The sequence below is a fragment of the Macaca thibetana genome, chromosome 3 (genome assembly GCF_024542745.1).
Source record: "Macaca thibetana thibetana isolate TM-01 chromosome 3, ASM2454274v1, whole genome shotgun sequence".
Lineage (NCBI taxonomy): Eukaryota > Metazoa > Chordata > Mammalia > Primates > Cercopithecidae > Macaca > Macaca thibetana.
In genome coordinates this window covers 73,845,268-73,859,872 of record NC_065580.1, presented here as the reverse complement: position 1 = coordinate 73,859,872, position 14,605 = coordinate 73,845,268, and the positions used below count along the sequence as shown (strand labels likewise).

Here is a 14,605-nt window from a genome sequence, read left to right as displayed (position 1 = left end):
AGGAAACAGGTGGATGGGAGGTTGACCACTCCTTCCCTGGAGATGGCTACTCCTGAACCAGAATATTTTCACTTTTGACTGTTTATCTTCTTTCATAATATTTTAAGAGTAAATTTGTTGTAAATAATAAAGTAATATAGCTACATTATTGCAAATTTGAAAATTTTAGGCCTAAAAATTATCCTTAAACTTCTACACAAATGCGCCTACTCTCAGCATTTTTTTTACATATATGTTTAACATATCTAATTATAATGACAGCGTTCTTGAATATTAGATTTTCAAGATTGAAAATTTCATTCTAGGAAGTTTTTCTTTTGTTCAGTCATCATCATAAATGTTATTGGGATACCAAAATTTATTTCACTATTCATCCTATCATTATCTATTAGATATACTGTAAGTTATTTCCTCATTGTTGTTTACTGGATATACCATGTTTTGTTTCCTCATTGTAATCTATTAGGTGTATGATTATTTTTTTGCCTATTTTCAGTTGTCTCACACCGATGATGATTAAGTGATTATTAAGTGAGCATTGGCTTAGGAAATCTGCTAATTCAGATTCAGTTTGACAAAGGTCATTATTATTATTTAGCATGGTTTTTGCCTCTAGCTGGTACTCAATAAATGCTATTTTATTTCTTTTGCTATATGCCAGATGGCATAGTTCATATTTGATCCAGAGATTTCTAACTGTTTTATCACGTAAGTTTGCATGGTCATTTTAATTACTAATTTACAGGGAGTACCAGCATTCTGATCCCAGGAGTTTTCTTTATATGGTTTGGTCAGGTATATATATTCCTTCTTGTCAGACACAGAATATTAGAACTACAAAGGACTATGGCAGTAATCTCATTGGATGGTTCTTCAATTGGTGCACATCAGAATTTCACAGGATGCATAAGAATACCAATTTGTTACTAAATCTGAATTTGGCAGATGAGGACCAGGAATCTGCATTTTGGTTAGGAGACCATGCTAACTTTTTAGGGTTAATATTACATTTTTACCATGTTCAGTCTTTTGCCTTTAAAACTAACTGAATCTTGAGATGACTTATAACACGAGGCAAATATTACAATCACAATTATGTTCTGCAACAGGAAATAAGCTCTAAATGAATCTTAACATTTTACTTGACACATTACTATGTTTAAGTGTATTAAAGATGTCATTGAAAGGTGCAGGGGAGGAAAATGAACTTGATTTGGCAGGTAGGTGTTCATGGTACTATTATCCACAACTGTCTATCCTGATTGACAGCACACACATTACCTCTTAACAGGCATTGTATTCAGTTGCCTCAGATTTAAGTGTATGGCATTTTTACTGAATATTTGAAACTGTTTTAGTTAATAGTATTAATTGCTCATAGACCAACTTTCAGCCACTGTTACAAAGTGTTTAATACATAATAAACCAAAAGTTTCTATGGACATTTGGTTATAGTAAAATTAGATCGAAAATGCCATCTTGCTTAAGTATTACATATTTTGAGTAGGGCAAATGCTTAATAGTGCTGAAAAGGAATATTTTCATATTATAGCTATGGAAACGGAAATGCAGAGGCTCAGAGTTTCAGGTCACTCAGCCACAAGGAACAGAGCCAGAATTGGAGTTCAGCTCTCCTGGGTCCTCGTTCTCTGCTCTTTCTACCACACCAAACTGCCCTTTTTGCATAATTTCTATCTAATCAGAGGCACTTGGTCTAATGGCTGGTAGAGATGCATATTTATATTGCAAAGAGCATTGAAGCAAGGAATTTTACTCAATATGTTCTTTTGGAAAACCAAACATGCTTTATTTCATTTTTTTCACAATTTATTTAAACATCTCACATATACAAAATAGGTACAATTTAATTTTTCTGCTTGCCCAAGAAACAAAGCTTCCATGGAACCATGGAAGATGAAAATGAGACTGGCAAAGAACAAACGCTGAATTTGAAGAAGAGGACAACTTTGGGCAAATAATCTGCATACTTTTAATTGGGAGTAAGATGGAAAATATGAATGCTAAATCAAATTTTTTAAAAAATACACCACACAATACAACTCAATACAGGAGTATTTCTTCTGAAATTCTTCTAGCACCATCAACATTCTTCAAGTATCTGAAATACTATTAATTAGCACCTTTGTATCATGAACAAAACAAAACAAGGACCTCAGTTCATCTCTGCCTAGGTCAGCACCTAACAATGTGGATCACACTCACGGGAAAGTGTTTTGAGGTAGTTTAAACCTTTGGAAGTTTGGGTTTTAAACTTCCCTCTGTGGAAGATATTCAAAAGCCACAAGTGGTGCAAATGTTCATGGTTTTTATTTTTCAATTTTTATTTTGGTTTTCTTACAAAGGTTGACATTTTCCATAACAGGTGTAAGAGTGTTGAAAAAAAATTTCAAATTTTGGGGGGAGCGGGGGAGGGAGTTAATGAAATTGTATTGCACAATGCTCTGATCAATCCTTCTTTTTCTCTTTTGCCCACAATTTAAGCAAGTAGATGTGCAGAAGAAATGGAAGGATTCAGCTTTCAGTTAAAAAAAGAAGAAGAAGAAATGGCAAAGAGAAAGTTTTTTTCAAATTTCTTTCTTTTTTAATTTAGGTTGAGTTCATTTATTTGAAACAGACTGGGCCAATGTCCACAAAGAATTCCTGGTTGGCACCACCGATGTCCAAAGGTGCAATATCAAGGAAGGGCAGGCGAGATGGCTTATTTGTTTTGTATTCAATGATTGTCTTTCCCCATTCATTTGTCTTTTTCTGTTTAAAGAGAAGAAAATAGATACGCAAATCATCACTATTTCTGAATCTGATAACATCTGAACCTTTGATTTCATAAGAACCACTGTTTGGCATGTGTCCTTCTGAAGATGTCTGTCCCAGATCAACGAGTTCATTTTTGAAATAACAGTACCAAGGGTGTCTTTAGTGGGAGGGGCTCTCTATCAGTCTAACAAAAAACCAACCAACCAACCAAAAAAACCCCACAACATTTCAATGCACGTTCCAAATGACTTATGTCTACAAAGTCATTTTTAGGATTGTTGTGTGTATGTCGTCTATGTGTGTCTTTGAGAGCAGGACCTGGGTGGGTATGTAGTATTGCTGTTAGTGAATTTTAATTTTTCTTATATTTATAGCATATTGTAGAGAAAGCATTAAAAGTTAAATGTAGGCCATACTAATAAGTAAAATAAAATACACATAACTATAAATTATAGTTTAAGCCACTGGAGTCTCAAGAAATTTTACATTCTGGGCATACATTATCATTTAAAAAACTTATGCTAAAGGAAAAACAATGCATGGACATAGCATACATTTCAGTATTTCAGAAGGCACTATCTGATAAGAATACTCTGAATTTATCATCTGAGTTTAAATATGAAATTAATATGCATAAATAAATATATATAAAATACATACAAAAACTGAATTTACTTATGAAATAAAGATGAAATAAGATAGTTCTCTCATTCTTCTGTTAATTTAACCCTCCCTTTAGACCCCTCCTTGTGGGGGGTCTAAGTTAGAACCCCCCATCCCACTTCCCAAAGCTATTCCCATATTTCACTATTACTTACAGAGCAGCCATCTACGAGAACAGTGTAAGTGAACCTGCTGTTGCCCTCAGCAACAAGTTCAACATCATTAGAGCCCTGTAGAATGACAGCCTTTTTCAGGTTGCCAGTCTCCTCATCCATGTATGCAATGCTGTTCTTGCAGTGGTAGGTGATGTTCTGAGAGGCATAGTTGGCCAGCAAGCGCATGAAGGCAAGTTGGGTAGCCATTTCCTTGGAAGTCACTCCTTCTACATTGTATTCAAACTACAGAAAATAAGATGAAATTCCAGTTAATTGGAGAAGGACTCAGACACTAAGAGTGAAAAAAAAAAAAAAAAAAAAAAAAAAAAAGATCTCAGGAAGAGTGGACTCAGAGCCAAGCTTAGGAAAAGGGTACTTTCAAAGAAAACTTAATTCACTTGTCTTTGAAATATCAGTTACCCAGATGAACAAAAGACCTAGTAGACTGAGGCAAGGTCATCTAAAAACATTATCTGTTCCAATTAATCCTTTTTGCATATGCTTTCTTCTTTAGAATAAGAGAATGAGGAGGTAGAAATTCTGACATTTTTCTTTTTCTGTAATTTTGTAATTTATGGAATTCCAGTAGGCATTCAGTAAAGTTGGTGAAAAGGTTTGATTAAAAATTCAGAAAAGCTGCTCACATTCTGAAAATGCATATGCATGAGTGTGGGGTATATGCTGGCCAGTGCTCCTTCACACTAAATGACATTAGTCAGTTTTTTCAATGACTACCAATTAAGTCAAATTTGAATAATAACTTTGAATTACATGGATGTGTCCAATCAATCCATCTTCTAATGTGCAATTTAGGACAAAATTGGAACCCAGGAAATGAACAGGTTTTTTTTTTTTTTTTAATAAGCCCATTTTTGTCAGAGATTAAAATGCAGATAATTAACAAACAGTTCTACCAAAATATTATTTAGCAGAAGGAGAGGTGTTTGTGGGGATTCCTCACCTGGCTGCCAGCATTGATAGTTTCTCCTAGCCAGACGTGTTTCTTGTCCTTAGAGCTCCTATACCAGTTCTTGGCTGGGATGTTTTCAGGTTGGGCCCGGATACAGGTTTCGCCAGTAGAGAAATCACAGTATACTTTGATAGCATCCATAGTGCATCCTTGGTTAGGGTCAATCCAGTAGTAACCTTTTAAGAAAATAACATTCAGATCATGAAACTTCTCATTGAGCAGAACATAGATTCTAATAATAACTAATGAAAGATACTGACTCTAGTAAGTAACATTTTTGATTGTCTACCCCACATTTAAGAAGAAGAGAGTGGCTGTTTTTAAGATTAGACAGTTCCTTCCCTCCCCTCCTCCATGAAAAATCAAATCAGGGTACTTATTACTATGAAAAGTGCAAAAATACATTTTAAGAGAAATGAGGTTGGGTGCTGGTTGGGAGAAGATGATGCTTCATTAATTGTGTGTGATTTCACATAATGTAATCTTTACCCAAATGCATTTTCACTCTAAATGTCAATGGAAACTAATTTTGAAAAGCTCAACTTGTGAGAAGGGTCAGTCTGGTCTGGACATCTTGACCTACCGCTGCTCCACTCTGGGTGGCTGAGTCTCAAGTCACGGCATGTGCGAGCTGGGTTCTTTCTAGAGCCTTCAGGAGTAAGAAGGGTCTCAATCTGGTTGTTGAGAGACTTCAGAGTAGCATCAACTTCATAATCCTTGGGTCTGAGAGAAGGTGCTGAGCGAGGCTGGTCAGCCCTGTAGAAGTCTCCATCGTAACCAAAGTCATAACCACCACCACTTACACCTGGAGGTCCAGGTGGGCCAGGGGGACCAGGGGGGCCCTGCAAAGGTGAAAGTGAGAGAGGAGAGGCTTTGTACTTTGTTACAGTGAGAGACATCCATGGCAGATTTTCGTTGAGCTTCACACGGAAGCATGTTCTAATAAGTAAAAAATAATCAAATTCAAATAAATAAATAACGTGCTCCCAGGCATACTTGCAGGGATGGGCTTAACGAGCCCATTGCATATAGACAATTTCCAGATATTTTAGAGGATATATTGAAATTGGGCTAACTTTAATGGGTTGTCATAGTTGTCTTGGTTTAGTCTGAAGAAAATATTCCTCAGGTCAGTGATCTTCTTTATTATTTCCCCAAATCACACTTACAGCAGGACCTTGGTGACCCTGAGGGCCTCGAATGCCAGCAGGTCCAACTGTACCAGGATGTCCAGTGCGACCATCTTTTCCAGCAGGGCCAGAAGGACCGGCAGGGCCCTAAGGAAGACAGACACCAAGTGCATGTGAGCTGGTGAATCCCACCAAGGGAGCAGCAGCCTGGGGCTCACTGCTCGCTTTAGCTTCTATTTCAGAGATGAACTGTCTTCTCTTGAGTCTACCTACCCTAGGACCAGCAGGACCCACGGAGCCAGGAGCACCTTGATCACCATGGTGACCCTTTAAAGAGAGAATAGGAAACTCACACTTTCAGAGCACATTTCAAGAGACAGATTTTTTTTTTTCCAAATTGAATGGGAAACTTTAGTTTAAATGGACTCCGGATTGAGAAAATTGAAAATGTAAAGTGGGGCTCTTGTCTCCCATTATGTCTATTATATTCAATTATTTTTTTCACAACCTATTTCAGCAGTGCAATATTAGTCATTCCTCTAATTATGTTTATTTTAAGTGGGGTTGAAGGACATTGTTGCCAGGAGATTTTAATGTATGTATATTTCTATCTCCCTCAATCCTCACCTTTCATGTTGGGATGAAATAGCATTATCTCCAAGAGTGAGATGGAGTTAGCCAGAGAATGGGAAATGGATATTACATAGGCTATATTGGAACAATAGCAGTGAAAATATGAAAATCCTTCTGAGCTGAAGGCCTTCAGGGTCAGTTTATGTGCGAGATGGCTACAGTTTACTTACAGCGAGACCGGGCAGACCTTGCAATCCATTGTGTCCCTTTAAGCCAGGAAGACCTCTGGGCCCCTTATCACCGGGCTCTCCCTTATCACCACGAATGCCTAGTGGGCCCTATAAAAAAAGAGAAGGATGGATAAGACTTACCGTTTTAAAAAAATGATACTCACTTCACCACAAATACTACTTAATTCATTTACAAAGGTAACTCAGGACATGTAAAGGTCTAGCTAAGCTCTCACCTCTGCTAGTAATCTGCTTTAGTTGCGCTATCTGTAAAGTGGCTAGATCCTTGTAATCTTTTAATACAAACAAGCAGAAGAGATTTAAAATAGCTCAAGTTATTTGTATCAATTCTCAGCATGGACTGAAATGTTTTAAAAATATTAAGTCTAGCTGAAATATTGTTTATTTTCTTAATGGATGTTTTGGACTGATTCTCTCTAAGTTTTAATTTTGTAAAGAAATCTTCAGCATGTACATACACTAGGACCTCTTGGACCAACAGCACCAGCAGGACCAACAGGACCAGAAGGACCCTGTGAAATGGAAAAGAAAAACACAACTTAGCCAGGCCCAAGATTCCTCTCCCCACTCTCCCACCATCCCCAAGTGTGAGGAAGTCAGAAGCGAAGCCCACGAGAATGCTGCACTGAGGGAATGATATTCACAAACTTACAGTTTCACCACGGTTTCCATGTTTGCCAGCGGGACCCACGGGGCCATGAGGACCAGGTGCACCTGCAGCACCAACGGGACCATTGTTGCCAGGGTAACCACGCTCTCCCTATCAAAGGCAAAATGAAGCTTAGCATCAATCTGGGTTGTATTTTAATCACTACTGAATTAGAGAAAGATGAAAAGTGTACTGACCTTGTGTCCGGGTTGACCATCGCGACCTGGGGGACCATCATTCCCAGGGTTGCCCTGTGAAGACACCACACAAATTAAGGTTGTTGGCGAGGCTCTGCTGCCTACCAGCCCCTATGTTGTGGCTACTCTGTCTTCATCACTTCCAGTGCTCAGTAGTAATGAACCCTCTTTCAGACTGTTAAAACTAGGGATAAAAACCTGCCAACCTAGATATTTTTTAGAGATGTTTTAAATACTTGGGCCCAATTTTGCAGTGTGCTACTGAAAAGCCCATTTTTTGGCCTAAGCAGTTTTTCATATTTTCAATACTAGGTGTAGATATTATGGAGAAGCTGACCATCTTGTTCAGAAATTTGGAACAAGAGAACCTCTGCTGAGGACATAAAGTTTCACACAATGAAATCCTGCTCGGTTTTATTTTACAAACCAAGTGTTGGACTCACATCACGACCAGCTTCACCAGGAGCACCATTGACTCCAGGACTACCCACAGCACCAGGAGGACCACGGGCCCCAGGAGGGCCGGCAATGCCAAGAGGACCAGGTTCACCCTAAATAGGCAGAGAAGATAAAATGACATTCCCCTCATTTGACAGAATGCTAACCTTCCCCTCCAAAACAACCCTATTCAGGAGATTCTAGTTGAAGAAAGAAGGTAAATTGAATGTGAATGGGTCACACAGTGGTAAGAAGTATTATCAGTATCATCCCTGCCCTCCTTCTCCACATGTAGATGGCCAGCTTTATGTAATCACAGGATGTTGCTCTGTAAAAAGTGAGCCTCGTGTCATTTAGTATCCCAAATGAAATGAATTCATAAAGTTGATAGAGTTTATGGAGATGAGATGGTTTCTAGTTGTTGTCACGTATAAGGTTTAATGGAATGATTCAGAACTTCCAGAGTTTCATTCTTCCTACAGGATAAATGATGCCAGCATTTCATATTGCAGAGGAGTAAATGCAATTAGAGATTGTATCGTTCTTAAGCGCGTCGAAAGAACAAAAATCATTCTGCATAATTTTAAGCTGTGTCTTTATAGTGTGTGTCTAAGTAAGGTGGTATTAAAGCTTCTTAGACAAGTGACATGTGATCTGTATAAAGAAAATGCCATGAATAAAAATCTTAAGTGAAGTTATTCAGTGATCAATCTGTCACATTTGAAGTGGCAGCTTTTAAAATCTTTTCTTATGTTAATGGAGTCAGAATATTGTCAAGCACTCACCACAACACCAGCAACACCTGGTAGACCACGTTCACCTCTTGAGCCAGGGAGACCCAGAATACCAGGAGCACCAAGAAGACCCTGAGGACCTGGAGTGCCAGGAGGTCCCTAAATGGAGAAAAAATACTGAGTATTATGGGTAAGAGCCTGGGTGATAACACAGGTTGGCTTGATGATTGTGAGAATAAACTGTCTTCAGCTTAGAAAAAGGCTAATGACCTCATATTACTAGGCAATATCCTTGGATATCTTTTCTCTAGTGATGACAGTGAGTTTACATCTTGGCATGTATACTTCTGTATTTGATTCATCCTTGAGACCAATGGCACAACATTTAAAAATATGTGGTTGAGATTTATAAAGACACTTGGGGTGGTGAAACAGAGTTTTTATGGCCTCGAGGCAGGGAAACAAATAAAATAATTTTATTTTAAATTATTATGGATACATTATAGTTGTACATAGTAAGAGGAGTTCCTCAAAAAACTAAAAATAGAACTACATAAGATCCAGCAATCCCACTGCTGGGTATATACACAAAAGGAAGGAAATCAGGCTGCGTGGGGTGGCTCACCTGTGTAATCCCAGCACTTTGGGAGGTCAAGGTGGGTGGATCACCTGAGGTCAGGAGATCGAGACCAGCCTGACTATGGTGAAACCCCGTCTTTACTAAAAATACAAAATTAGCTAGGCATGATGGCGTGTGCCTGTAGTCCCAACTACTTGGGAGGCGAGAATTGCTTGAATTGGGGAGGTGGAAGTTGCAGTGAGCTGAGATCGTGCCACTGCACTCCAGCCTGGGCAACACAGGGGAGCTCCATCCCAAAACAAACAAACAAACAAACAAACAAAAAGGGAATCAGTAAAATCAGTGTCTCAAAAGGAAGCAAATTTTGACTTTGGCATCTAAGGTCTACTAGGGGCACCTTTCAGAGTAGCACTAGTACTGGACAGTGTATGTTTAAGAAATTGGTAACTTACTGAGATTGATTAATTTGTAGTAGAATGGCCACAGCAATGGGACTCTGTTCTAATCCTGGTACCAGTAAGGTGCCCTCAATAGCTTAAAGGGCCGCTGTGATTAAACTGAGTTCCCTCATTTATTGTCTTCCCAATTTTGTGCTTTGTGAGCATCTGTGGAAGCCACAGCCCCTCAGTGTGTGCTGGACAGATTTCCTGGCTCAGTTGAGCTCTACTTGAGAGCCTACAATACTCATCAACAAATTGATGCCACTTGAAGATTTGTGTAGGGGCTTTATTTTAATTCAACATAAAGTATTAAGAAAGAGGAGTTGGAAATCACTTACAGCAGTACCGGCCTCTCCAGAGGGACCCTTCTCACCAGCAAAGCCAGGGGGACCAACAGCACCTACTTCTCCAGTTCGGCCAACTGGACCTTGGTCACCACGAGGACCACGAAGCCCTTCTTTCCCAGCAGGACCAGGGGGACCAGGAGGGCCAGAAATACCCTATGAGCAAATGTACAAGGTCATTTTCTTTCTGTTAATCAGCAAGGGCCTGGAAGAGAGAGGCAAAGATTCTAGATCTTAAGATGCAAAAAATGTGATGCAATAAAATAATACCCTGGCCATTTTGGGGAAATATTTATAGTTTTTAACATTCTTTCTTGCAGAAAGAAGCAACTCCTGTCTTCCTTCATGAGGCTGTAACAAACCAAATAATGGAGGAGAGACTATGGCAAATTTCTGTGAGGAAAAACAATGCCATGCCACTGGTACCCTGGCATATTGGAATCAGAACTATGTAGAATGATAGGAGTTAATGATAAATGAATGGGACTCTGAGTTTTGAAGGACTCTGCCTTTTCTTTTTTCTTTTCTTTTCTTTTTTTTTTTTTTTTTAAAGAAAACCAATAGAGGCATTTTGTTCATAATTGAGGAATCACACACGCTCTCAACTAGGTTTAATTAAATGTCTACAGGGAATGAATATTTTTCTGTTATGAACCTGTAAAAGGATTCCAAGAAATCAACATCTTTGCTATTTTTTTCCCCTGAAACCTTAACCAGAAGACTTAATCCTTGGTAATTAATTAAATTTTCTTGAGTCCTGACAGGAGAGTCTGACTCAGAATTAAATTAGAGGCCAAACCACCTTTAAATTCAGGAACAATTATACCTTAACAATGGTGGCAGAATGTTAGCCATAAAGGGTAATTAAATATAGAAATATCTGATATGTGGCTAAAACTGTTTTTTTTTTTTTTCTCCCAAAGAGACCATGCCCCTGAAAGGGGACTGGGGTTCACATGAGTAAAAGCCTCTAAAACTGATATTATAAAATATAATGTGTGATGGTACCATCTTAATGGTTCAGAAAAACTGATTTCAGACCAGGAGAGTAATAGTAAATATTAGTGATGTGTTTTCATGAAGAGTTTCTTACCAGTTTTCAACCAGAAGCCAGGTCTTTTGGCTAGAGTAAATGAAGACACATGTTTGGAGTGATTTACTTACAGAGGGTCCTGGGGGACCAGTCCGTCCAGCAGCACCAGGGAAACCAGTCATACCCTAAGAACCAAGCACATTAGAATTCCACAGTCAACATCAACTCCAAGAATTTGGGTAAGATGGGAATTTCTTTCTTTTTTGTTTTTTTTGAAAATCAGTACATGTGACCAGGGATAGACCAAGGAGTAGGAGGTAGGCAGATTTATATAGGGTATTCTTTAGCCAGGACCCTGAAGGCCTGCCTTCTCCACACATCTTCCTTACCAGCATGCCACCAGTTGCAATGCCCATATTTTGCATTAAGGTTTGGATGGTCCTTTCTGAAATGCTGACATATTATCTTATGGTTGTAAAGGTATGATGCTAAGATACTATGTCATTATTACACATTAATGTGTATACATTAATAACTATCTTTACCACCTGGCTGAGTGGTAAGGAAATGGGCACTTAATAAATAATGGTATTCATGAACAGAAGAATAACAAATGACCTAGAACATTCAGCACTGTCCAGTGAGAGAAGAAGTCAGTAAAGTTCATTTTTGGGTCTCTAAAGAATTGTTGTCATAGCATTGCCTGCAAAGGGGAAGGACATGGTCAGGCAGAAGAAGGGGCATATTAATAAACAGATGAAAGACACCAAAGAAATATTTTTTCCTACTTTACAATTAAACTGCCTAGGGCCCACCTTCGTTATTACCTCAAGTGAGGTGATAGCAACATACACTGAGTTCCAGCTGAGTTCAAGTTAACATCGATATCGGAATTGCTCTGAATAGAATGAACTTGAATCTCAAAAGTTTCCTCATGGTAGTCCAAATTTACCAAAAATGTCAAAACCTTCAAGTGTCCTTAATAGATTCTGAAGAAAGAAAAGTGGTGAGAGTCCATTGTAAATACTCACAGGGGGGCCTCCATCACCACGACTTCCAGCAGGACCAGGGGGACCATTTGGACCCTAAATGCAAAGAAAAAAGTGGGGTCAAATCACAAACAAACTCTTATAAATGTTACTCTTTTCTTCAAGAGGATCATTCCCACATCTCTTAGAAAAAAATGTGGAAATAAAAAATGACTATCTGTGTCAGAATGTTCTTCAATATTACCACCCTTATGAAGTTATCAGAGAATTAAAATAAAACAATATTTATGAAACTTTTATACATTGTAAAACAGCGTGCAAATGTTAACCCTTCCGTTATTTTCCATCTTCTATCTGGTGTATTCCCTGTTGCATAGTAGGCACTTGACGAATATATGTTTAATTGTAAGATCTAATGGGTGGCTGCTGTGTGGACCACCAGTGAATTCAACTTACAGATGGGCCAGCAGCTCCAACGGGGCCTGTGGGACCAACGACACCGTTTTCACCCTTAGGCCCTTTGGCTCCTCTTTCTCCTTTAGCACCAGGTTGACCAGCAGCACCCTGTTGGAAAGAAACAGTTAGAGCTCTGGTACTCCGACCCACTCTACTCCCCAAATTAGGATATTTTCAGATTAATCTTCATTATGTGATACTCACAGCAGGACCAGCAAATCCATTGGGGCCAGCAGGACCGACCTCACCACGTTCACCCTAGGTGGGAGAAAGTATTTAAAAATGTCTTATCAATCCTAGGTTCATCAATGTCTAAACATCGTGAGGTGTGAGTATCCAAAATGACCCAGGTTCTTACTTACAGGGCTTCCCCGAGGACCAGCAGGACCAGCAGGACCAGCAGCACCAGCTTCACCCTATAATGGGACCAAAGATGAGTCTGTTAATGTGCCTGACATAGATGCTCAAAAACTGGGAGGCAGAGACAACAGTGGTGGACAGGGGGCTCTTGTCAGAGTCTGTAGTTGCCGTGGAGGAGAAAACTCATGTACATTTCACAGAGTAAAATGAAGTGGATTTTTACTTAATGCTATATTCATTTTGGGGGTTAAGTGGTATGGCTTGTACACTTCAGAAAACACTATAAATCAGTGCCCGCAATACCAGGAGGAGGACATTTTAATTTTTAGATGGACATGGGGCTGATCTATTTGTGGCAATCTTTGCAATACAATAAATAAGATCTATTTTAAGTGGACTGTTCAATGTGAAATGGGCACACTATGTATTATATTGATTTTTTTTTTTTAATAATTGAAGGCTTTGAGAAGCCTCAGTACATTAGGATATTGTTAATGCACAACATGGAAAGACTTTAAAACAAATGCTAGGGATTAGAGAATAGATCAGATAGCTATAGGAAGGGAAGGGAAAAGTAATTTTAAACACACAGCATTTGTTTCCTGCTGCCCTATCACAATAGCTAGGTTTTTAAATAAGTAGGCTTTATACCAAGCCATAAAAATGAATTGCTGGGGCTCTTTGGGACTAGGGAAGGCAGGAAATTTTAGATATTGCTGTTGGCTCAGTGAAAATTCATGCTTACCCGGTCACCTGTGGCTCCAGCAGGACCAGGGGCACCTACAGCACCAGGAGCACCCTAGTACCAAAAAGGAAACATGTCTTATTAATAACACCCTGTATCATCAAGAGTAAACCTTGTCATTCTTTTTGACTGTGCTTATACAGTGACTGAACACTTTTACTGCACTCTGGTTGGACATCAAGAAGGCCTCTGATGCATTTTGGTTCTAATTATCAAGACTATTAGAAGCCACTCTCAGAAGGAGGGTACTCGAGTAATAAAGGTCATGGAAATGTGTAAGTCAATAGCAGGTCAGAAATTTGGGAGATCTGAACTTTCTGCTATTATAAAATTCCCTGGAGAGCAGCAAATGAGCAGCCTTGTTTGAAACTGTTAGAACTATGTGATTCAAAAGAAAGACTATTACAGATGTGCTATAGTCAGTTTTCAGCTCCGAAGGAGAGGTGAATAAAGGAATCCAGGCCAACTGTGGCCTGGAAGACCCATGAGGCTGACCCCCTAGATAAGGTAATTAGACTGTCACGGGACTATCTTCGGCATCTTCATGGCATTAACAGCTAACCTTTGGGGCTGCTCTTTGGGTGATAAATTTCTAGGAAGTAGGTTTGAATCACTATAGAACCTTGTTAGAGGTTCTGGCTTCCTAAAGCATAAGAGAGTTATTTTTATTTATTTATTTAAATCTCTGGTATCACTTGAAACAATCATTTAATGTTCTATTAAACCTAAAGCTTTTGGTCTATCATTTGTACTTGGTATCGTTGACGCTAGGGAAGTTAGAAAATTCAGGATATTATTTTTAAAGAGGTTAAATCCCATTGAATTTTTCCTTTGAAACATGTAAAATGATATTATTAGTCATAGACTCAGGAGAGAAAGGAATATTATTTTATTAAACTTGATAAAGAAAGTGTGTGTAGTTCTAATTTGGAAAACTTCTCAAGTCAAACGTTAAAAAAAAATCTAAGTACAAACAAACATACAAACAAAATTCTACTCACACGAGCACCATCTCTGCCAGGGTTACCAATTTCACCTCTGAGACCAGGTTCACCCTGAAAGCATAAAGCAAGAGCAACTTTTTGTTTTCTGACCAAAATTTTGAATCAAAATTAATATAAAA

The 14,605-nt window shown here is 38.7% G+C and overlaps 1 protein-coding gene across 2 annotated transcripts in view; it reads right to left on the bottom strand.

The window, feature by feature from the left end:
- Positions 1-1,782: 1,782 nt before the first annotated feature.
- COL1A2 (collagen type I alpha 2 chain) overlaps positions 1,783-14,605 on the bottom strand; it is a 37,006-nt gene continuing 24,183 nt past the window's right edge. For both annotated transcript variants that reach the window (XM_050782904.1, XM_050782903.1), the window contains exons 32-51: positions 14,484-14,537; positions 13,483-13,536; positions 12,740-12,793; positions 12,582-12,635; positions 12,378-12,485; positions 11,964-12,017; positions 11,064-11,117; positions 9,894-10,055; positions 8,587-8,694; positions 7,807-7,914; positions 7,364-7,417; positions 7,170-7,277; positions 6,976-7,029; positions 6,497-6,604; positions 5,967-6,020; positions 5,733-5,840; positions 5,147-5,405; positions 4,555-4,739; positions 3,594-3,836; positions 1,783-2,769 (exon numbers count right to left, since the gene is read on the bottom strand). In XM_050782904.1, the coding sequence (XP_050638861.1) occupies positions 2,623-2,769; positions 3,594-3,836; positions 4,555-4,739; positions 5,147-5,405; positions 5,733-5,840; positions 5,967-6,020; positions 6,497-6,604; positions 6,976-7,029; positions 7,170-7,277; positions 7,364-7,417; positions 7,807-7,914; positions 8,587-8,694; positions 9,894-10,055; positions 11,064-11,117; positions 11,964-12,017; positions 12,378-12,485; positions 12,582-12,635; positions 12,740-12,793; positions 13,483-13,536; positions 14,484-14,537 (2,130 nt within the window). In that variant the 3' untranslated portion in view covers positions 1,783-2,622. The remainder of the gene's footprint in view (positions 2,770-3,593; positions 3,837-4,554; positions 4,740-5,146; positions 5,406-5,732; positions 5,841-5,966; positions 6,021-6,496; positions 6,605-6,975; positions 7,030-7,169; positions 7,278-7,363; positions 7,418-7,806; positions 7,915-8,586; positions 8,695-9,893; positions 10,056-11,063; positions 11,118-11,963; positions 12,018-12,377; positions 12,486-12,581; positions 12,636-12,739; positions 12,794-13,482; positions 13,537-14,483; positions 14,538-14,605) is intronic.